This window comes from Falco punctatus, assembly GCF_963210335.1.
Source record: "Falco punctatus genome assembly, chromosome: 4".
NCBI lineage: Eukaryota > Metazoa > Chordata > Aves > Falconiformes > Falconidae > Falco > Falco punctatus.
Genome location: NC_137583.1, coordinates 40255997 through 40277796, shown reverse-complemented (window position 1 = coordinate 40277796; position 21800 = coordinate 40255997). Strand labels below are relative to the sequence as shown.

General features: G+C 41.1%; 1 protein-coding gene across 14 annotated transcripts in view; it reads right to left on the bottom strand.

The window, feature by feature from the left end:
* The window catches only part of RBFOX1 (RNA binding fox-1 homolog 1), a 1334594-nt gene that overhangs the window by 915859 nt on the left and 396935 nt on the right, over positions 1–21800 (bottom strand). The window contains exon 1 of one of the 14 annotated variants that reach the window (XM_080382953.1): positions 6682–21800. This exon is cut by the window's right edge and continues 13542 nt beyond it. The exons of the other annotated variants lie outside the window; for them this stretch is intronic. Coding sequence (XP_080239079.1) covers positions 6682–6684 — 3 coding nt within the window. The 5' untranslated portion in view covers positions 6685–21800. The remainder of the gene's footprint in view (positions 1–6681) is intronic. 14 annotated transcript variants of the gene reach the window in all.

Here is a 21800-nt window from a genome sequence, read left to right as displayed (position 1 = left end):
ACTGATTAATCAGGTGGTTTATTTGATAATGACAGTTCCCAGAGTGAGAATGAAAGATCATATCAGCACCAAAGCCAACCAATTTGAAGGCATTTTACAATGGGAGGAGTAAGAGATGGCTTCACTATGAAAGAATGCATGATTTTAGAATAAGGCTTATACAAAGCAAAAGGATCTACTTTTGTATGCCACCCCAGAGTGCTCTGTGCACCAGGCTCCTAGGTAAAGCCCCTAAGCTGCTCCATCTGACAGCTGGGCTTTATGGCTGATTTTTCCCCACAGTGGCGTAAAATCCTTAATAATCAGTTACAGTCAGACATTGGGTACTGAGTCAAAATGAAAGCAGCATTGTAAAATAGAAACAATGAAACTAAAAACGTCAACCAAAAAACTCATGGGTAGGTATCAGGGATTGGAAAACTATAAGGACGAAATAATCTGGTTTTAAGTTGAGGACATTCACAATGAAGCAAGTATGCAAAACATGCAACAGGAACAATTCTGGTATTTTGCAAGAGTTCAATACTTGCAACAACCAGGGGAAACCCAATCCGTCTCCTGTGGAGGCAGCTGCAAACTAACATATTATCATGATGCCAACAGAGAAGAGGTCATCATGAAGTGAAGGAGCCATTTGGAGAGTATCCTAAATTAAGGAGTGGGGAAAGGGGGTCTAATACCACAGCAAGATCAGGAGGATATCTAGATCCATTATTCTTCCTGCTGTGTCACTCTATGTGGCCCAATTCAAACTGCACTCTGGGACTTCCTTAGCATTTATATTGTTGCAGACTTAAAATGGCTATCACCATGTGGTAGATGACATTTTAGGTAGCTCATCTTCAATGCTGGAGGAAAGGACATGTAAGTTACTATTCACATACACAGTGGACTGTCTGTAGTGGAGTGAGATTTTTTTATTTTTTTTATTTTTTTTTAAATCCTAGAGCTTCAGTGTAGACTTTCATTGTAAAAGAAGGTAATATTTTATCAAATTATTTCATGTGACACTGATGAGAGACAACCACCCAGAAGCATGACTCAAAACTGATGCTTCAGTATCTTTTCCCTCCAAAGAAGCAAGACCATAAGTTCTGTGGCCAAGGACTGCATAGATACTATGCTGTATCCCAAGGCAAAGGGTTACAGAACAACATAAATTTGAAGATTGAAGATTATTCTGAAACCACTGTTTAACACTGTATTCATTATTTTCATATAGGGACAGTTTACAGGATCTATCAAATTCATTTGCTCAAAAAAAAAAATCTGATTAATATTGCATAAACCTTAATTTAGGAGAAATTGTTAATTGTGGAAAAAAGTGGGAGGTTTTGCCAGGGCAGACAAAGATACCAATATTGGCTCTGACAAAGGCTATTAAGCCTTTTTCCTGGGTCGTTGCCACTCAACATTGTCCAATTTCTCTCTCCCCAAACCATAAAATGTCAATCCTCTGCAACATATAGCAAAAAAAAAAAACAAAAAGAAAACAAAACAAACAAAAAAAAAAAAAAAAAAAAAAAAAAAAAAAACAGACATCTAACACCAGGAAAGAAAAATTTCTCGGGAAAAACTATGAATTTTCAGGCTAGCTGCTTACTGTTCTGATCATACAGTATCTGCTCACATCTAATAGAGAGCCTGAACTCAGAGACAATAAAATCCCTCGAAAACCTAGAAAAGCTTTGGAACCAGGCTCCAATCAGAAGAGCAAGACCCTGCGAGTGTCCTCACCAAGAAAAGTACATCAGTACATATTGAAACTTTATTAGATTCTAAAAACTCCAATGGAAAACTGATCAATAAATGCCCGACAGTAAAGGAAGATTTTGAATCACAGCTAGCGCTAGCATTGTGACAGACTCAAGACCGATGAACTATAAAACACAGCAGAAAGCTGAGATTCACTAACTCCAGCTCTCAATACCATTTGTTTAACAATGAGAAGCTTAGAAAATAGCAATTGCTTTAAACATACTCTAGCCTGTATCCTTGTAATTCCTTTTTTTTGGAATCATAACCTCTTCTTTTTGTACCCTGAACCTCCTTGGTTGGGGTTGTACACGGGAGGGTAGAAACCGAGTATGTTCCAAACTAAGCAAATCTGTGTATTTTTACAATGTTTGTGACACTGGTCACAACCAGCTGCATCTGGCCCTACATCATCAGTATGCCATTTGTCTTAGAAGTGATGTAGGTTTGCGTGTTTGCCCTTTAACACAGTCCAAGACTTCCAGCTCAACCTGCTGTATCAATATTCCCTTACGCCTTTCTACGTGAAGCAGAGAGACAATTATTTTAATGCACATGAGTTTGCTCGGTCAGTTTTACAAAATCTCCCTGACTGACTGCAGTCAGTCTCCTGCTGACAGATGTTCCCAGTTTGTGGCACAGTGTTTCCCACTCCAGGCAGTTCTCTTAATTTTAGAGCACTGAATTGCATAGGTAGGTACTAAGGCATCTGTCAATCTCAAATTGTACATTTACCTTGTTCCTTTCAGGGTATTAGCTGCAATAACATCTTGCTGTTTGGAAACACCCAATTTTAGAACTGCATCCAAAGATGTGAAATATTCTGGGGGTTTTAACCAGCTTTGAGAAAACTGGCATAGGGCTTTAGATTTGTGTACATGTCTTATGTTAGAGACACTTCAAACAACTTTTAAATTTCTGAAAGATACATAGTTACAAAATACCTAACAGTTCCCTTCCCCTTGAACAGAACCAGATGGTTAATACCTCATAACACACCTCAGAAACTACCTTGAATTTATGAATATTCATTAAAAGCTCCACTTACAAATGTTCTTACTTGTAGACAGGTTCTCTGCAAAGTACAAAATCTGGAGCAGATGAGTAGAGACATTAAACTACACCTATTTGGCAAGAAAGAGTATTTCAAAGTATGACAAGCATATTTTTGGCATTTGACATTGCTCAGTATCTGTTACCCATACTGTGACTCAAACGTGACTGCTTCTTTGTGCTCTTCAGAATCTTACACGTGCTTCAATACTGCTGTCATATACCACTGTAAATCCCAGCATCCCAAAAGCATTTTCCCATGTCAGGTAACATTTCCTTTCAGTTTACATTCATTTTTCAGTGCATTAACATTAAAGACACAGACACAATCATCTTACTTGCAGGAAGTTTTAATTTCTGGCATATTAAAATTCAGCTATGAAGGGAAAGTGTAATAAATACTGATAGAAAACTTCATAAACAGTTTCCTGTTTAATCATAAAAGCATACATTCAGAATAGGTGATAAAACCCAGTATCTATTAATATTGTAGTATTCAAGAATATACAACATAAATTTTCAGAGATGGCATTATACTTTCACGAAGGAGGATTTGTGCTGCAAAATAATTACGGGCACTGAAAATTTCAGTTATTTAATGAAAAGAATTAAACTACTCATAAAAAAGTGCAACTAAACAAAGAATTAAAATCAAAGAGCAACAATAAAAAATAAGACTCCTCATTAATGACTTGGGAAAAAGATCCTCAGCAATAGGAGCCTTCTGCTCTCAGGAAGTATTACAGCTGAAATCTTGCACAATCAAATCAACAGAAGCTCTGCCATAGATGTAAACGATATCATAATCAAACCCATGAACAGTCAGGCCACCTAACATTCTGTTTGCTACTCTTTTAAGCCCTACCCATTCACTTGTTTCACAACTCTTCGGTTTTATTCACATGTTACTTTTGCAAAGGTGCATGAGACAACAGCATCCCCAGTCTGCCAGATGAAACGGGAAGGAGTCAAGATCCAAGAAATCAGCAAAGAGAGTTCTGACAGGCACAAAATAAGCACAGCTAAGAGGAAAATGTTTTTCAACTATAATATTTCTCTCAAGCTGTAATATTACATATAAATCTGAATGATGGAAGATTTGTCTTTTTCAGATTAACATACCTTTCAGACAACTGTATGCTTAACATAGTCATGCCTCCCACAACCGTAAATAATATTTCCTCTTGTGGCCAGCACTAGGAATTCCATCTTTACAGTACATAATGCTTATGATCAGATAATCAGATAATGCCGTGTCAAATCAGATAATGCCGTGTCAAAGCTACAGCATAATAAAGTAGCGATGGTAAGTTATTTAACTCAGCCATTGGTCTCGTCTGTCCTGTATTTCCAACTAGCTCAACTTCCCCCCCTGCAAGTGAATACTGAATGGCACTTCTGGTCTTAAATGAAGCTTACCTGTCTGCACAAAGTGAGACCGAGGATGCTATTTCCATTAAATCCCTCCTTAAACCTAGGCAAAAGCCTGGTAAAGCCAGCATATATGTAGGGCTGGCAGAGAAGCAGGAGGTCCTCCAGAAAGCAATAAAAATACTGGAACACAAACTGACCGGGCACACCAGAGGGAAAGATGGTTTGGAGGGGATGAGGGAAGATTCTTTAGAAAAGAGTTAAGTAAGAACATACACTAAGAAGAAAAAAGGAGATGAAGGAAAAAATAGCAAAAGTAGGAAAAAAATTTAGAGAAGAAGGGGAACAGAAAAAGGACACAAACATCCATCAGAGATGACACAGGAGCTGGTCCTGCCCCGGGCAGAAAGCCTGATGGCCTGAGTGGCTGAGTCCCCTTTGGCTACTCCATGTTTAACTCCAGAGGGGCTTTGTGGAGGCCCAGCAGCTTGGGAAGTAAGAAGCCCCTTCAGAGCCCACCAGCACTGACAGCATGGCCTACAGACATAACATTCTCCCTCCTTTGCAGGTGCGTGTTAGTAAGGGATTATTATATGCGCAGAGTGTGTAGGCATCACTACAATAATTCACAATGCTGGGAACCGGACCCTGTAATCTGACAGGCATACTCATATTCTCTACTAGAAATGTATCGCATTATGCATCCAGGAATTAACAATCCCGCTCTCTTCCTCGACACTTGACTGCTGCTGGTATTTCTGTCATTTAAGGATACCCTTTCATGAAAACCAGAAAAGCATCCTCATCATGTCAAGGACACCAAGTACTTCAATTACAAGGACTATAAAAATCATCAACATACTGTGAATTTTATTCATTACATTTGTCAGCTATATTGCTGATACCCAGCTAAGTACTAATGGAAAAAAGAAATATAGTCTTGACACTACAAACACAGGCTTCATTTCACAAAATGTCAAGTCCTTTGGCTAACATATTTACCAGAAGAATGAATTGTAAATTAAAATTCTGTAGCCAAACCTCTGAAGCCTACCTAAGGCAGGTAGTAGATCTGGACTATAATCAGAAACGCTACGTTAAAATAGTTTCCCAAAAACTCAGCAATGCAAAAATCATTCAAATCAAAGAAAATAAATTTTAAATACGATAGTTTGAGCTATTCTAAATTGTTACTATAATCCTCATAACTAGAGCATGTGATACCAAATACTTTCCTGAAAACAAAATGATCTACTGAGATACGCATTGAACATTCACACACACACACACACACCCCACTCTTCCCAACATGTAGTTTCTCAAGCAGCTGTGACTATTTGGTCTCTAAAAAAAAATTCTTTGATTATGAGTACTAGCTCCTTTTCATAGACTGTAATAAATCCACAATCATTCATCTCTAACATCACAGAGTGACAAACTTGCTCCTACTTTCAGAGCCCATAGATACAACTGTTTTCATACTTCTAAAAAACACATGAAACATACAGTATCTTTCTCTGTAAAGTATCGTCAGGCCTGGAGTGAGGAGTGAAGCAAGGGACCTGACATTCTCGGGACACTGTCCTCAGCCTCTGTCGGATTTTATGATCCAATTCATCTTGAATAAACTCAATTTTATTTAACGTAAAAAACCAGTCACCCCTAAGCTACTTAAGGCTGTACCGTACCCTGCCACATTTGCAGTTCAGAGAGTGGATAAACAAAAGCTGCAGATATGGACAAGATCTTTCTTCGCTCATGTCAATCACTGCAGAGTCAAACTCCACAGCCCACGCGTCCGGCCACCTGCGGGGGCTGGGCCGGGCTGGGCTGGGCTGAGCCGGACTGGGCTGGCAGCGCCCCGTCCCACAGCCAGGCTGCGGAGCCGTGCCTGTGCTGGGCAGCGCCAGCGCTGCCACCGCTGCCTACACCTTTTAAATGTATACAGCGTCACTTCACCTGTAGCGAGCATGTATATAGGCAACACTGATACTTTTTTCCCCGACAGGAGCGTCCAGGAGAAAATGATGAATCGCCTACAAAATAAGTAACCAGCGATGACTTACAGGCAGGCGGGCTCCCAGCAGCTCAATACCTGCACTTTTTGAAACCCCCGTAACTCGTCCGAACCCCGACTGGCCATTTTTCTTGCTCTCCCTGTATGTGGCGAGCCAGCGCCCGCCGCGAGACCCCCGCAGCCCCTGCCCCCGCCTGGCAGGGGGCGAGCCCGGCCGGCCGGTGCCCGCAGCCCCGCTCCCAGAGAGACCCCCACCCCGCCGCCCGTGGGCGCTCCGCGGACGCGCAAACCTCCGCCCGGGCCGCCCGGAAACTTTGCGGCTGCGGCGGCCGGTGGCAGCGGGAGCGGCTCCTCCCCGGGGGGAGGCCGGGCCGGGCAGGGCGGAGCGGGGCCGCAGCAGCACCTCCGCCGCCGCGCACCTGCCAGGATGCCGATGCCCCCCCCCCCCCCCCCCATCATCCCGCCGCCCCCCGGCCCAAACTCACCATAAAGAGGCGAGCGGAGGCGAAGCCGGCTGCGCCTCTCCCGTCCGGAGCGAGCGGCTCCGCCAGGCAGGGGGCAGCGGGACGCGGCTCCCCGCCGCCGCCGCAGCCCCTTCCCCGCGGGCAGCGCCGCCGCCCTCACCGCCGCATGCCGCGCCCCCCGGCTCGCCCCCGGGCTCGCCGCGCACCGGCAGCGGGGCGCCCGGCCCGCCCGCGACCTCCGCGGGCAGCGGCGAGACCCCCCGCCGCGGCGGGGGCTGGGGGGGGCAGCGAGCGGGCGGCCGCCCGCCCCGCGGGAGCCCCGCTCCGCCTGGCCAGGGACCCTCCCGCGGGTGAGGTGCTGCCGCTCTCCAGCCGGCGCGGAAAGTGGCCGCGGAGCGGGGGCGGGCGGAGGTGACCTTCAAGCCCGGCGGGGCGGGCCGGGGCGGGGGGGAGCGCGGCGGGGGGCCGTAGCGCCGGGGAGGCGGCGGCAGCACCCAGCCGCACGGGAGCGGCGGCGGCGGCGGCTGGGCGGCGGAATGCGGCGGGACGGCGGCGGGCGGGGGGCGGGGGAGCGGGACTCCCCGGGAGGCGGGAGGCGCCCGAACCCGCCATTGGCGGCCGCGCGGCGGCGCCCGGGCACCCCGCGGCCCCCCCCCGCATCCCGCACCACCCGCATCCCCGCCGCTCCGCATCCCGCACCGCCCACAGCAGCGGTGGGGGCCCGGCGGGTCGGGCGCTCCGCCGGGGCGCAACCAGCCTCCCCCACGCCCCGGCAGCGCGGTCACAACTCTTTTGCGCCCGGCGGAACGCAGCCGCCCGCCGCCGCGGGGCTGTCCCGCAAAGCCCCGTGCTCCCCCGGCAGCGCCGGGCACTTCTGGGTGCGGGAGGCCAAGAACCCGCGGCAAACACGGGCACCGAGCGGACCGGGGAAAGCGCTGATCACAGCGGTGCCCTTGGCGGTGCTCAGCCGTCCCCGCCTGCCGCCTGCCCAAAGCAGCCCGGATTTTACAAGAATCCTAATCCTCAGCTAATGAGAAGAGCATCGTGGCGTCCCTCAAACGCATGAATTACTGTTATATCAGGCTGGCAGCAGCTATTTAAGGAGAAGTTGGGAAAAATAAACATCGAGACCTGTCAGAATGGTGCCTTGTCCTTTTCAGTACATTAGGTATTAATTCTGTAATGATCAAACGTGTTTGTGCTGCTCAACCTCCAGTTAGATTAAATTAATGCCGCTGAGATTTAATTCAACACATAAACTTGTATTGATCACATATGGGCACTCAGGATAAGACAGTTGTGCTACCCCCTACGGATAGAAAATGAAACCAGTCATAATACGGGTGATACTGAGGAAGCAAGCTTTAAACCTTGAGCATACGATTCCTTAAAAAAAAAAAAAAAAAAACCAAAAAACTTTACATGAACAATCTCCCTAGAAATTCTTTCATCTCTGCAGAAAATAACTACAGCCAAAATGTTCTGAAGTTGAGCTGTAGTTCGCATATACGTCACATACAGAAGCATCTCAAAAGCCCAGAGCTGTACCCCAATGCCCCTGCCTGCAGCTTTGGGGCTCAGCCTATTTCTTTCACTATTTTAAGGCCCCAGGTGTGATCCTGGATCCCCTAAATACATAACTCAGTGGAAGTGCTCAGGCATGTACCTTTACTAAATCACACCGCTTCATGGAGCTGGGTAGCTCCAAACGGCAAGCTCAGGATTTATTACTCCTCATCAAACATGAAGCAGTGTTGAACTAATGGCTGGGAACCTTTAGCTCCACCTGTTTAAATCTGTTGGATTACTGAGAGATATAAAGTTAGTCAAACATTCAATTTCAGGTTTGAAGTTTAAATTATGGAGTTATTACAACAGATTCGCTCAAAATGTATGTCCTGCTCAGGAGGCTGATCCCTATTAGGTTCGTATAAAGATCCCTGGGTGGAGCTTTCAATCCACTCTGTGGGTTTCCTTCATTTCTCTTTTCACCCTTCCAATCCCCCCTTCAAATCAACACGGAGAAGGCTATGGGAGGCTTATGTGTCCAACAAACATAAATTGGAGGTGAAAACATTATCACAAAGTTCTTTAAACTACTACACAATGATTTTAAGGCAGGTAACATGGTTATTCTTTGCAGTAGAAGATGGCTAAACCCATATTTACTAATCTGCCTATGAGAAAGTGATACTACTAGAAGCTTAGTGAGTAGAAATTAAACACAATGCTGGCAAAATTTCTTCAGCTTGTCCTTAGTTTGTATACTTAGGCCCCCTTATAAAGAAAATAATTATCAGCATTCTGACTAAATAATATTGACTACTCTGATAGGTTTGTCATATGGACAAATACCTCCTACTTCCTCATCTGTCATTAAAACCAAACTGATAAAAAAACCCAAAAGACAAACATCCATGTAAAAAAATTCTACCCTTTGATGATATATACTCATGTAATACTAGGCAAACTTTCTTCCTGGTGAAATCTTTGCCATGAAGTTCTCCATGGTAAATGCCAGCTCAGAGCGAGCTTACCATTGATTGATTCAAAGTCATTTTAGATGCTCTTGCCCATCCGCTCAAAGACCCTTGCAGAGGATCATGCAGCCCCAGGTTTGTGAAACAGCAAGGAAGAAAGGGCCATCTAGTGCCTCCCCAAACGAAGCTGCCTGGAATTCCTTTCTCTTCTCCATCTATGTGATTTTCAGCAGGGCACCAAGGGTCAGATTTTTAGGTACCTCAACTTCTTTCAAAATCTAACCTGTAATCTTTCAGTATCCACTCAGCTATCTGTACAACCCTGACGGTATTTCTCTAGCAAGCTGGCAGTTTTGAGGATGAAGAATTTAAAATTATTTTAAGGTGCTAAAATGATATACAGCCGAAGCTCAGGCAAGTAAGTCAGCTCTACCAAAATCCTTCGTTAAAGAACACAGAAAACCTACAAACTGGAATTAATAAAAAGTTATCTTTAAACATTTCAGCATTCCTGTTGAGTAGTGAATACTCACTGGAGTATTAAGGGCTACTCGCAGGATTAAACTAAATCATGTCCAGGTATTAATTAGTTTCATCTGTCCTTGATTACAGAAACAGGTATATATTAAATGGCTAGATCAGGGCTTGTCTTTTGGAGTCTCAATGCTAACATATTCTCCTTTTGTATGCATACTGTCAAAACATTTCTCTTGGGTCATTTTCAATATCTGTTTTCCCTTTGTTCCCTTCACATAAAAGAACTTTGAACTGCAAGTCATGCCTTTCTTAAAAGAACTCCATGCTCAAAAGTTTGTCATCATTATTGTATACAGGCTCCCAGCTGAGGTTAAAGTCTTGGTTTGGTCAGTGACTACAGGAAGAAATAATTGTTGATTAGAAGATACAACAGAAAAATTATGGGCAGAGAAGTAGAAGCCAAGAGATATCACCATATTCTTGCATGGGTCCATGGCAGAGCAGAGAATAGCACTCAAATATCCCATTTTCTGTTCCAGAGCGTATGCACTAAAATATTTTCCTTCCTAAACATGATGTACCCAGATGTACCTGCCTGTATATCTCTTAGACAGTAATCACATTCAGAAATGTCTCTTGCTATTTATTCACCATTATAATATATGGTACCTTTAAAGCATTTGATAAAAAATAATGTTGGCGATGCTACCCTAAAGTCATAATTGCATGAAGCCATAATTCACAGTAATTTCTGTAGGAATTGTTCACAAAGAAAGTACACAAATTTAAATATAATTGTCTAGTCACACACTAAAACAAGTTGGCTTCAGAAGGAGACACTTTCCAATTTAAAGGAAATTATCGATAGCAAGAGAACAAAATAAATGGCAGGTAATGAAACGCTCTGTTGAAACACAATGTTTTGAACAAATTCCCAGTCAGGGATTAATACTTAAAAATCTTTTAACAAATTTCTTTTCTGAATAAAAGCCTATTTCAGGTTTTCTTTCTACTTCCTTTTCATGTAAAACATTTTCAGAGTTTATTTCCAAATTTTTTAATGTTTTTTTTTCCCAGATGATGTTGGAAATAAAACTGGTGTGTGGTTATTCTGATCAGGAGACACTAGATTCGTATGAAAAATAACAGGTTTTGCAGCTTTTGCAAGGAAGCAGCCACTCAGCAAGAGAAAAGCCGTTCTTGTTTTCTTTGCTCATGAATTCTGGAATAGGTGGGATGTCATAGAGGAGAAGACTCACTGCAAAACTCAGAGCTTGTTGAGTGTGACACATCCTGAACCAGTAGGAGCACACCACAAAGGCAAGCCTGAATGTGGCTGTGTAATACCTATTCAACCAAATAAACTACTTTAAGTTTCCAGACTGAAAAAAAATACTGGAAGAGGTTGCTTAAGGAAATTATTCAATGAGCAGAAGTTTCCTTAGATTTAATGAAATATTTTTGTCTTCCTTAGTCTTCTTTCATGTATTGTCTTGATCTTCAGAGGCTGCAGTGATGAAGGTTCCTCCAGCTTCCATCTGGGCCACCGGTTTTGTCTGGTGTCAACCTGTTTGGGTCTTTGAAGTCATTGTGGACATGCACTCAGAATTTGTACTGGCCGTTCTCCCACACATTTTTGCAAAACAGACAATTGGCATTCTTACATTCAGCTACCCAGAATGGATAGCCTCCGCCTTGTGAACACTCTTCAGTGGTATCTGGGCCAATAATGTAATCACCAATTGTTTAATCCTCAATGCGGGACTAATTCTGTACCTAGAAATACTTGAGCAGAGCACTGGCAGAAGAAAGCCTGTAATTTGTTTCCGATCTTCTAAACAGCACCGGGAGGCAAGAAGATAGTCTTTTTCCTCTTTATAACCTGGGAAACGCAGGGTTGAGCAGCTCATAGCAGGTGACCTGTTGGTTAAGTGGCTGTTATACATGGAGCTGGGGTTAGCCATCGCCCAGTGCTACCTAAAACTGCATTTCAGATGAGAACACCAACCCATGTGTAACATCTGAAACCAAACAGGCACGTATGTAAAATGAAGCATCCTTAGGTTCGGTGCCTGGTGTCCTGTCTTTACAGCTAATCTGTTGCTCCGTACTGCAATGATATGGGGTAAATAGGTAAGTGATGAATACTGCAGTAGAGGAAAAAACAGGTTTCATTGCTTGTAAAAAAAAGTAAAGCAATGAAGAAAATATATCTATGAAAACCAGAAAATAGATATAAAGAAAACAGATCTATGGCATGTGGCAGATGAACCAGAGGTAAAAGTTGATAATTTCTTGGACAAAATAATTGTTCTGAACAGCAGGCTAAGTAAATGCTGCCAATGCTGTAACAAAAGAAAAATATCAAGAGAAAAGTGGTAAAAATTCATTTGAAGTCTTCAAAACATAAAAGTTCCATGTCTTTGTAAGAATTATATAAATAGCACATACATATTTAATGCTTTAAAAAATTGTAATGCATTTGCAGCAAAGAACATCTATAACACATCCACAAGCACTGCAGATGTGTTCATTTAAAGAGCTGCTCGTTTCATTACCAATGGTATGTGAACACATAAGCCATTTGCAGTGAAATATGTGAGCTTAAAGTAAGGTAAATCCATATGCCGTGGTTACTGATGTATTACAGATTTCAGTGCCATAAACACTTCATGAATCATCTTCAAAATAATTATGCATTGGTATATACTTTGGTAATAGTCCCTGGACTTTTAACCCTTCGGACATTATCAGGAAGTGTAGCCTGGAATGATTTGGAGAAAATTTTGAATTCTTGAAATTCATGACAAAACACAAATCGTGCCACAGGACACAAACTTGAGGAAATAGACAAATTAACTGTGACACACAGAACATGAAATTCTGCACAGGTACCGCTCTGATGGTGGTGGGTTTGCAGTTTAACCTCAGATCTCTTAAGCGCTTTTTACTTCTTGACCATTTCCAGTGCCCTGAGCACTTCTGATTTTCTGGATGATGTGTTGAATGGAGTTGAAGAAAGACAATGACGATAGCTTTGGAGTGTTGGTTAGACTGGATTTGTCATTCACTTGTGCTTTCTAGAGCAAGGATGATTTGCTGTGTATCAAATACTGGAGTCTGAGTAGTTCAATGCTTTTGTCTCTGTGTCAGAAGGCGGCATTAGCTGGGGTTGCTCCACTGCTGCTGTCCCCTTTTTCTTCATGTAGTTCTACTTAGGAAAATAATTCTGGGATATTTGACCCGTACTTTTAAGTTACTATTACTTTTAGGCTTCAGATTTCAGTCCCAAAGTATAAACTAAACTATATTGTTACACAGATTTAACATGTACTTAATTAGAAATTTATAGTTATTTAGTGGAATCTTGAAGTAGAAAGAAAATACTTCTATTTTTAATGCCCTAATAGCAGTATCTTCATGTGCTTATATCTAAGTATCTATAAATTAGAGAGTTTCCAACTTATTTGTCTGTGATAACACATTAATCTGTTTCATTTCTCCAGGGAGTTGTTATTCTGAAATACCATTTTGCTCTCCCCGACTTTGACTTAGAGCATATGTAAAATTTCTCTTGAAGAAACATCTTGAAGAAACAACTGCATGCCCAACTCATCAGCATCTACTGATTTTTATCTCTGTGCTTTATCTCCAAGTTATTTTGAGAGTGCCTTGGGATTGAAGACTGTTCAGATAGGGCTGATAGCTTATTGCTTTATATGTGGAAAAAAGGTCAAGTTGGTTTAACTGACCTTTCTTGTAGGAAAATTACAGATTCGTATGTTGTCTTTTTGTTATTCTATGTGGATGGATTGGTTCACAGATTAAACATTATCAGGTTCTGTGCTTCCCTTTCTATTTTCATTTCCATTTATATTTAGGCAGGGCTACAGAAATGTTGAAAAGAATTGTTAAACGGAATGATGTAAGCATTTTCTTCTTTAAATTTGGGACATTTGCAAGGGAGGAGGCATGCTCTGCTACTTAAAGAACCAGAGCAGGGCTCGGGTAAATTTTAATCCAATTCCATCTCCATCTAACTCCTGAGAATGCTGCTGCCACAAGCCACAGGCCGCTTCCCCTTTCTCTTCAGCTCTCAAATGGTTTTCTTCCCCGTAAAATGAGAACAATGATCCTGACCTTTTTTTTTTTTTTTTTTTTTCCCCCAGTAAAGGAGCTACCGGACTATTTTGTTGTAAGCGCATAGCCAGGCTACCAAGGAATTCTGTATGACTTGTATGGACCACGCGCTGCTGTTCTGAGGAGTACACTCTTCTTTTTTAAGCAAAATAAAAATATTTTAAGCAAAAAAAAGATATTGCAGATGCTACAGAAAGGGTTTGTCATTCTTATCATAAATATGGATACCTTGACAGACTAAAGGCCAGACTCACCCTCTCAATACTTATGAAATGATTCATGGGGAAAGTATCTGAACTGGAGAGTCTAGTTAAGAAATTTTAGAAGATAATCAGGATTTATTTGGTGCTGTGATATGTTGTCTTCTTGCATTGCCATAGAAGAATTCAGAGCGATTGAAGGACTGAAAGTTTTTATGGTTTCTTCAAGTGTAAAGTCTTCTGATTATGCCATAATTAATAAACTTGTTAATACAGAATCCTTTGTACAGGTTAGGAAGTACTTTTCCTATACTTGCAGATTATGCAGTTTACTCTTTCTAGAGCTTTCTGAACACATTGGCATCTATGACAAGCTCAGAATGTGCTAACATTTTCATCACAACCTCTAACTTTTCACTCTACATTTGGGGAACTAATTGATTGACACCTGCACTTACACATATTTCTGTAATTTAAAATTCTTATTTCAAGTATTAATTGAAATACTTGTGCTCAAAGACAGAATTTGGAAAAATCTTTCATGAAAACTACTTGATTCTCAGTGCTCCAAACCATGAGTTTCTAGCTAGCCTTTGCAGTCCATGAATTACTGTGTTTTAAAAATATCACCTGCCCCTCAGTCTGACAGTTTTTTGCCATTACTCCAGAAACAAAGATAGCAAATCCTGGAGTGTGGACTAATGTAATTTACAACCACTTGCCTAACATCACACTTGATTCTATATTTGACAGCAGAGAAAGGATTTAAAACAGTTTTATCAACAACAAATACAGAGAAGCTATTGTTTCGCCAACAGAAAAAGAAAGAAATTCCCTGGAAATAATGCAACATTTTCCAAAGCATTTAGCTGTGGACCCATATTGCTTTAGACCAAGAATTGAGCTGAAAAGTAGTCCATTATAAATAAGAAACAACAGAGGAAAAAAACTGCAGAGTATATTCACTCATTTTTAAGAGCAGAGATTAGCAGCCAATCCAAGGGCTACAAAAGGTTAGATATGCCACAATCTCTGACTACATGTCTTTGGGAATTAAACTACATTTATAGAAATAGGTAATTTCTTTCTAGTATATTTATCGCTAATGTATTCACATCTCTGCTCTCATATGCAGAATATATATTAGATTCATAAAAATGAATTGAAATTTACTATTTCCTGGATTATCTTATTCCAGTTAAATCCTTGATTCATAAGGCAATTGCTGAAGATAAATAGAAGTTCATGAATTGTTCATCAACTGCAAAAATTCAGAAGTTAGAGATGAAAAGTGTAGGAGAGACAACCCCTCACCTGTAGGTCACCAATTCAAGACCAGTTGAGATCTGCAGCGACCAAGATCCAGTTTCACCTTACCACCTGAAGGCTTTCTGGGAGCATTTGTCAGCTCAGTTTGTACCTTCAGTTCCATCTTTATGGGATAAGTGGCCTCAGAAATGATTCACTGGAATTCACTGCCGCTTGTCAGAAACAAGAAGTTGTGAAATATAAAGTCTCCTTCATCCTTCCAACTGTATAAACAGCACATATGAGCTAATTTCCTAACCTTTCACTAAGCTTAATGTGAAACTAGATACATAGGAGTTCTTGCGCATTTTTAATAAAATAAAGGTCCTCAAATACCAATTCTTTCTAATAATATACTCCTCTGGAGATACCACCCTTGAAGTTTTTCTGTTCTTCATTGGAAGATGATTAGGAAAACCTTCTCACCAAGGGCCTCTGGCTACGCAACTGTAAAAAAAAAATGCTTCTCCTTAACTGAAGAATTTCTACCTGCTCTTGTTTGATGGGAGTAACTTCAGAGTCAGATGTACTTGAAATATAGTGAAGAGGGGGGCAGGGGGACATGCCACTTTTTATTTTAGGTTTCTCATGTTTCTTGTATTATGGGTTAGATTAATGGGAATTTTAATTGAATGCGATAATGTGTGGCACCTTAAAGATTTTTTAATATGCATGAGAGAGAAGACGTGAAGATTGATCCCCACCTTTCTCTTGGCAGATGACAAACAGCACTCTCAAAGTGGTTCCTAGCATAACACGAAAGCCACTTAATCTGCAACATTTTGGCTTGGCTCTAATGGCTTTTAGCCTATGATGTTGTGAAGGAAAACTCCTCTCCAGCATTGAGGTGAAGAGATGCTAAAGGCCACTAATGCTTAGATAGACACTGTACTAACAATTAAGTGTACATGAATAGTCACTAAGTTTATGTCTATAATTACATGTATGGAACTAGAGTTTTAAATAAATCAGACTTTTATAAGTTTTTATGCAAATTTAAATGCTTTGCTTATGCTTAGTCTTTCAGGAGAATTTTCCTGAGAAAGTGATTGTAAGTAGGCATTTATTTTTTGCTTACAAGGTTGACTATATCATCACCTTGAGACTTCAATCAAAATAGATGTAGGATTTGTACTGAGGGACAAGTTTACACCTGCACAGAACACCACTGGAGAACTGTGTCCAGTGCTTCCATTTATTGCCATTCACTGCACTACATTCATATTTGTAGATATCAAAATTACAACTGACTTAGTCTTCTACTGCTTTTATTAGAGCAAGTGAAAATTTAGCCTACAGGTAGTTAGCCTACAGCCTGTCTGGATGCAGACAAGTCAGGAAATAATCTGAGAATTGTCCCTGTGCCAAATGTTTTAATTAAAAAACCCCAACTAACAGCACTCCTTAAGACACTTGTGTGTACAAAAGGAGGCAACACACAAACATAAGATCCCAGGCATTATTATATAGCTATGGTTAGCCGTCAGCAGACAGCCCCAGAAGAGGCTCCTGGCGCTGTGGGTGCTGCCAAGGTACTGCCAACCCAGCCGTGTGGGCACAGCATCAGGGCTGGCCCCAGCGCTCCCCCTCCTCCCACCGGCAAGCTGGGCTGGGCAGGATCTCAGGGGGGACAGGGCCAGGACAGCTGATCCAAACTGGCCAAGGGGATATTCCAGTTCATTTGACGCCTGCTCGGGTACCAAAGCTAAAAGAGAGGAGGAGGAAGTGGGAGCATTCCTCATTTATGGCGTTTGTCTTCTGGAGCAACTGCTGTGCGTACTGCAGCTCTGCTTCCCGGCAAGTGGTTGAGCATCACCTGCTGATGTGAAGCAGAGAACAATGTCTTTTGTTTTCCTTTGCTCCCACGCACACAACTATTTTTATTGCTTTATTAAACTGCCCTTATCTTGGCCCACAAGTTCTTTTTCATCTTATTTTCTCCCTGCCCTGTTCTGCTGAGGAAGGGAGTGATAGAGTGGCTTGGTGGGCACCTGGCATCCAGCCAAGGTCAACCCACCACACTGTGGATATTTCAGCTGTACTTGTCTTAATAAAGACAGTATGTTTTTAGGAATTGTGATGAAATACTCAACTGGAAGTGATTATAGCTGTATTGCAACAACACCATGCATTTCAGTACTTTGATACATGCCAAAGATTTCCTAACGTATATTTACAGCTTGCCAATGAATACAGCAAATATCACATCAATATACAGATAAAATTGATGCTTAATATAGTTTTACAAATCACCTTTGTGAATTGCCTTTATGCAAATAAAGGCCACCTGTTAATTGTAGAATTGTTTTAAATATTGTAAAGGATTAAGCAATTATACTTTTTACAGAATAGAGTCAATAAAAAATAATAATCTCTTTTTCCAGTCTACTACATAAACGTAATTATGAGTTAAAGTGTTAATGAACCTATAGTAATTTTACTGAGAACAAGACAGATTGTAATAGACTAACCAGGACTATGTGTAACATTAATTTCAGCAAAAGTTCAACTAGGCACTTACTACTTCAGAAAACCCCTTCAGGTTACAATTTATTTCTTGAGGAAACAAGTTTTTAAAATCTGACCTGGCAGTAAGAGTTAGGCTTCCAAAGGGCTTGATCCTTTTCAGAGCAAGAGTCAGGACCCTAAACCACTTGAAAATTCCATAGACTTTATAGATAAAGTTCCTTGATTAATTTTTAACAGGCTCTGTAAGATTTTTGACTAGCTGTGAGGGGCCACTACTAATTTTTCTTATTAACCTCATTTGATAGAAAGATAATTTGTTCCTCCATTAGTGTTAATCCCTCTAAAATATTTCTAGTGGTTCTCCAATTAAACCATGCCCTTTATTTGATTGCAGGGAGACTAACTGCAGACTAAGATAATGCTTTTTATGAATGTGTGTGTGGAGAAGGAAAAAAAAAAAAAAAGAACCTTCCTTTAAAAAGAAGGCTTTCAAGAAGGAGAAGCATTTCACAACTATGTTTACCAGGCCTGAAGAGGGATAAACTATGATCCATATGTAAGGATTCCTAGTAAAATATTCCAGAATCATATAAAACTAGGATTTATGCTGCATTTGTACACCAAACACAATTAAAATATTTCAGCAGAATTAAAATAAAACCCCCAAACTTGCTGGGTAGATATTTTACTCGTAACTAGTGAGAAATACAAAATACCACAATTCCTCTTTCCTTCTTTGTACAATACTGGGCCTATACTTCTACAATAGTAATAGGAAACCTCCTTTTCGTAGGATTTGGTAAATATGGGAACACAACGACACCACCGTTTGGTTAATGAACAGATGTAACGCATCCGAATGGTGTGGCCATGAAAACGAGGACCTGTTGCAAGGCCCGTTGGTTTCTGCAGCATTTCTGGACTTTGTGTCAGCTTCATTTCAAGCTCAGCAACAGAATCATTGATTTAATTAGGTAGCAAACAACAAAAAGGCATGGAAATTGATTTGAGATGTAGAAAGTACACATTTTTAATGAGATTTTTCTCCAGAATTGCTCACTAACAGACCAGTTAATACTGCCATATGAGTAGCTGTGTTTAAATTCCCATGGTAACACGCAGAGAAACTGGAACATTTCCTGTACCTATGGACTGTTACTGCTGCTCCCTGCACATGCAGGAAAGCAACATCAGAAAATTCCACAGCCGTGTTCTCCCTCTTGTCACAGCTGTGAAGGCGACTAGTACAAGGCCTGATCCCTTATTGCTCTGGGCTTTACGTAGTTATTTCCGTGTGCCCCAGAGTGGTTGCATAAAGCATACGAAATCCAAGCCACTGTAGCCAGGTTTCATATAAGCTATTATCAAACCTTACATTGGTGTAAGTGGTTAAGTGAATGGGAAAGAGCAAATCTTTTGGGAAAGACCCCAAAAGCTTTTCTAATCATCTCTTCTCACAGATGGCACCCCTGCAACCCCCTCAGCCCCCAGAAGCTGGCTGTGTAAATTCAATACAGCCGGGAAACATTTTGTGGACTGATCACACTGGGGTCGTTCTGGACATAAATTTTGCAAACCAGCTGAAACAAAGGGGGCAATGCCATTCTTTATAAAAAATTACTGCATTTTGTGCAGCATCCGCTATGTTTATCACCCACAGTTACACTTTTGCTGTCACTTGCTATGGATGAACAACACACCTTGGCACATACCTGCCATCTATTTCTGTCCTGCAAGTGCAGCTGGCACGAACCCGTGGCATACGGTCCCTTTTTCACCTTTCTGTTGACTAGAACTGCACACAGTTGAGCTGACCATGGCTCACCATGCGAAGCTAGCTGTGTTTTGAAAAATGTTCAGTCCTGATTCTATACTCACTCAGGATACTAAATCTGTATTCAAAAGATACATTTGACTACCTACCAACAAAGTAAAATGAATTTCATAACAGTTAGCCTTTATGCGTTAGAATTAAAAATCTGTGCAAAACCTCCAGTGAGACCTAATTCTTCCAAAACACTGACAAAATCACTCCCCCTTACCCTTTTCATCTTCTAGTCCTTACATATAAAATCCTCGCACTCATCCTCTATTCCTTCCTGCTCTCTTTCTTTTATCTACGTATTTCTTCATTTCTCTGCTTCATAGTATCAGCTTTGTTTCCTTGTATTCTACCCTATTTCACATCTTTCTTCTCACTGGACAACCTCTTATGAATTGTATGCCAAGAGTGAAAGCTCCACCATTTTAGCACTCCTGAGTAGCAAAGGGGACGGGAAGTTTTGAAGAGGTCTCATGATTTATGTATTTTCATTGAGCATTCTTCACCTTCTGTAAAGTGTCAGAAAATAATGAGGTGATGAAAAGTTTGTGAAACAGGATGTGAAAGGCCATGCGTCAAGACATCCTACTCTAGTAATTCATCCACGAGTCCCCTTTGTATTCCATTTCTGATTAAACTATTCCAAGGTTTTTAACAAAAGGATCACGTTAGCAGAAGACTGGACTTTACTATGCTAAATAAGCGGTAAACTTTCATGAGAAGAGCATATTAACAACTTCCTTGTTATCGTCAGTAGATATTGTCCATTTATACAGTGTAAAATTATTTAAACCTTATACACCTCATGATTACCATTACTACTTGGAGAATTTTGGTTTCATAGTCTTCTCTAAACAAGTCTCAGAAGTACCATAAAACCATCTGAAGTGGGTTAGTAAGCCTAGGAAACACTCCCGGAGCTGAAGGAGCACAGAATCTGCCTTACAAACCTTTGAGGAAGAAGATTAATTCAAGGAACACGTGCAATTTGTTCTCTGATGGCTGCCAGGACTTCACCAAGATAAACTTGGTTCTTTCCAAGGCTTGGTGGACAGGTTCAGCTCTGTCCTGTGGTGGGGTTCTCGGAGCCCACTGGACCAAGTTTGGGGTTTTTTCTTAGCCTTTTGATAGCAGGAGTTTGAAAACCACCTCCAATGTCTCAAATTAACAAACAATAAAACCCCCTCAGAGACATAGACAGAAATGCAAAAGAGGAATTTGGTGTTCTTAATCAAAAGTGCAATTATGTGTAAAATTGAATTTGCCTATTAACTTTCTTGAAAGCTTTTAGTTGGAAAGCAACGGACTGCTCACTTGGAAACTGGCAACACTACAGGCTTACAACATATGCTAAAATTTACTATTAAGCATTTTCAAACCTTTACCTGAAAATCAGATGAAAAATGCCAAATTATGATGGAAATGTTCATTCCTAAGTATTGTTATTCACCACTTTTTTTACTTCATGAAATTTGTCTCCAATCAGAGCAGATTCTGCCTATGGTACCTGCCAGGGCAGCCCTAGCTGCTTATAGCCTTGACTGTGCCCTCATAGCCAGTTTATATTTTTATAACTTCATCATACTGTCAGAAAATTCCTGTCTTATTTATACAGCAGTAGAAAAATGAAGCCAGAAGACTTCTGAAAAAACATCAAACTGTAAACCATTCTAAAATAATAAAACCAGCTCAGATTATCACATTATTGAAATGCATATACATATATCTGCTCATTAATAATTTACAGCTCTGGTAAGGTTTGCATTCATGAGGTGTAACAAACAAAACCGCTATAAATTTTAAAGGAATCTACAATTATTTTACTACAGCATGTTAATAATAGAAAGACCATTCTTTGAAAGTAATAGAGCAGAAAAATAAGGCTAGATCTTGTCTCAGGTCATATAAACCATCATTTAAGGACTATCAGTGTGTTTTGGTCGTTAGAGGCAGTGACACAAAACTAATTTATGGTGACCAGGCAGAAGGCATCCAGCTGGAGAAAACCTCCCCAATAATCAATGACAAAAGAGTCACCTTAGTTGGGTTTTCACTGCAAACTAAGACAGCTTCAGTACACACTGCTTAGCCACTCACTCCTCCCTGCCAAAAAGAGAATGGTTTGAAGAACTAATTAAGCCTGAAATTATGTAGCATCATGGAATATTTGTCTATGATGCAAGTGCTTCTGATCCAAGGGCAGGTTCATCATTTACCCAGCGACTACAGGCACGTAAATTTTTT